The sequence below is a fragment of the Panthera leo genome, chromosome D4 (genome assembly GCF_018350215.1).
Source record: "Panthera leo isolate Ple1 chromosome D4, P.leo_Ple1_pat1.1, whole genome shotgun sequence".
In the NCBI taxonomy this organism is placed as follows: domain Eukaryota; kingdom Metazoa; phylum Chordata; class Mammalia; order Carnivora; family Felidae; genus Panthera; species Panthera leo.
In genome coordinates this window covers 7,160,876-7,164,508 of record NC_056691.1, presented here as the reverse complement: position 1 = coordinate 7,164,508, position 3,633 = coordinate 7,160,876, and the positions used below count along the sequence as shown (strand labels likewise).

The window sequence follows — 3,633 nt, the reverse complement described above, 5'->3', positions numbered from 1 at the left end:
AAGTCTGGAGAAGGAAACAGTTATCTGGATCCAGGAGGCACAGAGATCCCCCCAACAAAATCAACCCAAGGAGGTCCACACATAGTCATTAAAATTGCAAAAAGTAGTAATAAAGAGAGAATTTGTAAAGCAGCAAGAGAAAAGAAAACATTTATATAGAAGGGAAACCCCATAAGGCTATCAGTTGATTTGTCAGCAGAAACTTTGCAGGCCAGAAGGGATTGCCATGATATACTAAAAGTGCTGAAAGAAAAAACACCCTGTACCCAAGAATACTCTATCCATCAAGGCTATCATTTATAATAGAAGAGAGATAAAGAGTTTTCTAGATAAACAAAAGTTAAAGGAATTCATAACCACTAGACCAGCCCTACCAGAAACGTTAAAGAGGTCTCTATGAGTGGAAATGAAAGACCATAAACAGGAATAAAAAAAATTAGGGAGTACAAAATCAATAAAATTAAATATATCTATTAAAATCAGCCGCAGAATAAATCCGTGACCCATGGGTCCACGAAATAAAGGGATGTAAAGTATGACACCATCTACCTAAAGTTTCAGGATGGGGTGGGGGAGTAAAAATTTAGTGCTTTTAGAATGGGCTTAAACTTAAGTGACCATCAACTTAATAAAGACTGCCATATGCATAAATCTAATGGCACCCACAAATCAAAAACTGGGAATAGATACGCAAAAAATAGAGAAAGGAATCCAAATATATCACCAAAGAATGCCAGCAAACCTTAAGAGAAGAGGAGGAGGAACAGAGAACTACAGAAACATCTCAACAAATTTAAAAAGATTGAAATTATATCATGCATCTTTTCCAGCCACAATGTTATGAAACTAGAAATCAACCACAAGAAAAAGTGTGGAAAGAGCACAAATACATAGAAATTAAATAACATGCCATTAAGCAATGAATGGGGTCAACTCAAAAAATACATGGAGGCAGGGCGGCGGTGGTGGCCGCCTAGAGCGCATGAGCCAGTGGCTCTTTCCGCCCTCCCACGGGTCTCCGCCTTCTGCGGAGCCTCCGCCTCCTCCTCTGTTGCGCTTCCGGCTTCCTCCTCCTCAGGCTACTCTCAGCGCATGCGCCCATCGGCTCAGTTATGGCGACCTGCAGCCCTATCGTTGTGGTTAGTGATGATGAACCAGGTTATGACCTAGATTTATTTTGTATACCTCATCATTACGCTGAGGATTTGGAAAAGGCGTTTATTCCTGGCGGACTAATTATGGACAGGACCTAGCGTCTTGCCCGAGACGTGTTGAAGATGGGTGGCCATCACATGGTAGCCCTCTGTGTGCTCAAGGGGGGCTATAAATTCTTCGCTGACCTCCTGGATTACATCAAAGCACTGAACAGAAATAGTGATGGATCCATTCCTATGACTGTAGATTGCATCAGACTGAAGAGCTACTGTAATGACCAGTCAACAGGGGACATAAAAGAAATTGGTGGAGATGATCTCTCAACTTTAACTGGAAAGAATGTCTTGATTGTTGAGGATATAATTGACACTGGCAAAACAATGCAAACCTTGCTCTCCATGGTCAAGCAGCATAATCCAAAGATGGTCAAGGTTGCAAGGCTGCTGGTGAAGAGGACCCCTCGAAGTGTTGGCTATAAACCAGACTTCGTCGGATTTGAAATCCCAGACAAGTTTGTCGTAGGATATGCCCTTGACTACAATGAATACTTCAGCGACTTGAATCATGTTTGCGCCATTAGTGAAACCGGAAAAGTAAAATACAAAGCCTAAGATGAGATTTCAAGTTGAGTTTGGAAGCGCCTGGAATCCCCTTGGAATCACCAGTCCCGTGTTCTAGTTCTGTGGCCAGCTGCCTAGTAGAGCTTAGTGCCTGTATCTCCTAAGAATTTTATATGTTTTGTATCTTAGAAATGTCAGTTGTTGAATTCCTGAAGTCTTTATTTGCACTATGAGCATACAGACTAACAGTTCCCTTTGGGTGGATTGTTGTTTGACTTGTGAATGAAAAATCTCTTACACCACACCACTATTGAATGAAAATAATGAAATTGTATCTGTAAGAAACATTTGAAAAGAAGAGATATTAGTTTTTAATTGGTATTTTAATTTTTATATATTCAGGAAAGAACAGAAGTGATTGAATATTGACAATTATACTACTGTGTATTTAGAAGAGGAAGAAACAGTTTTCATATCAGTGACAGCATCTAAGGTATTGTGTTGGATAAGCCATATGTCCTGGAATTATTTTACTGTTCCAGTAGTATCAACTGTATTTTCTCACTTGTTCAGATGATTTCCAGTGAATTTTTGTCAACAGTTCCTTTTAAATACAAATCAGCAAATTCCAGAAAACTTTACCACATTTTGAATTCTTCAGTGTAAAAATACTTACAATAAAGGCTGTCTCTTAAAAAAAAAAAATACATGGAGACAAATGAAAGTGAAAACACAACAGTCCAAAAATCTTTGGGATGCAGCAAAAGCTGTATAGCAATACAGGCCTACCTCAAGAAGAAAGAAAAATCTCAAATAAACAACCTGACTTTACATCTAAAGGAGCTAGAAAAAGAAGAACAAACAAAACCTAAAACCGTAGAAGGAAATAATAAAGACTAGAGAAAAATAAATGAAAAAAAAAAAAAACTCATACAACTCAACAGCAAAAAAACAAAACAAAATAAAACAAAAAAACACACACACAAAGAATCCAAATGATCCATTTACAATGGGCAAAGACCCTGAATAGACATTTTTCCAAAGAAGATACTCAAATGGCCAACAGGTGCATGAAAAACTCAATATCATGAATCATCAGGGAAATAAAAACCACAATGATATATAACCTCACACCTGTTTGAATGATTATTATCTAAAAGACAAGGGTTGACAAATGTTGGTGAGGATGTGGAGAAAAGAGAACCCTGTACACTGTTAGTGAAAATGTAATTTGTGGGGCACTGGGGTGGCTCAGTTGGTTGAATGTCCAACTCTTGATTTCAGCTCAGGTCATAATCTCAGTTTGTGAGATTGAGCCTCCACGTTGGGCTCTGTGCTAACAGCAAGGAGCCTGCTTGGGATTCTCTCTCCCTTTCTCTCTCTCTGCCCCTCCCCGGCTTGTGTGTGCATGTGCTCGCTCTCTCTCTCTCTCTCAAAATAAATGGATAAACTTAAAAAGAAAGAAAGAAAATGTAATTTGGCACAGCCCTACTCTGGACAACAGTAGAGAGCTTCTTCAAAAAATTAAAACTAGAACCACCCTATAACCCAGAAATTCCTCTTCTGGGTAATACCTGAAGAAGAAGAAATCACTATCTGAAAGAGATAATGGTACCCCCATGTTCCTTGCAGCATTGTTCACAATAGCCCAGACATGGAAAAAATCTAAGTTTCTACTGACAGATGAACAAATAAAGAAAAAGTGAAGGAAATTCTGCCATTTGTAACAACATGGATGAACCTTGAGGGCATTATGCTAAGTAAAATAAGTCAGACAGAGAAAAGCAAATACTATATGACCTCATTTATATGTGGAATCTAAAAGAAAACAAAACTGAACTCCTAGAAACAGCAGATGCATATAGGTGGTTGCTGGGAGGATGGGGAAAGTGGGTGAAGGTGGTCAAAGGGTACAGAC

At 38.8% G+C, this 3,633-nt stretch overlaps 1 protein-coding gene across 1 annotated transcript; it reads left to right on the top strand.

Annotated features, from left to right (window-relative positions):
• The first annotated feature begins 1,112 nt into the window (after positions 1 to 1,112).
• Positions 1,113 to 1,932, top strand: LOC122204941 (hypoxanthine-guanine phosphoribosyltransferase-like). The gene is given in 1 exon segment (XM_042912804.1): positions 1,113 to 1,932. A coding segment is annotated over 1 exon segment (654 nt). The 3' UTR covers positions 1,767 to 1,932.
• Positions 1,933 to 3,633: the final 1,701 nt, after the last annotated feature.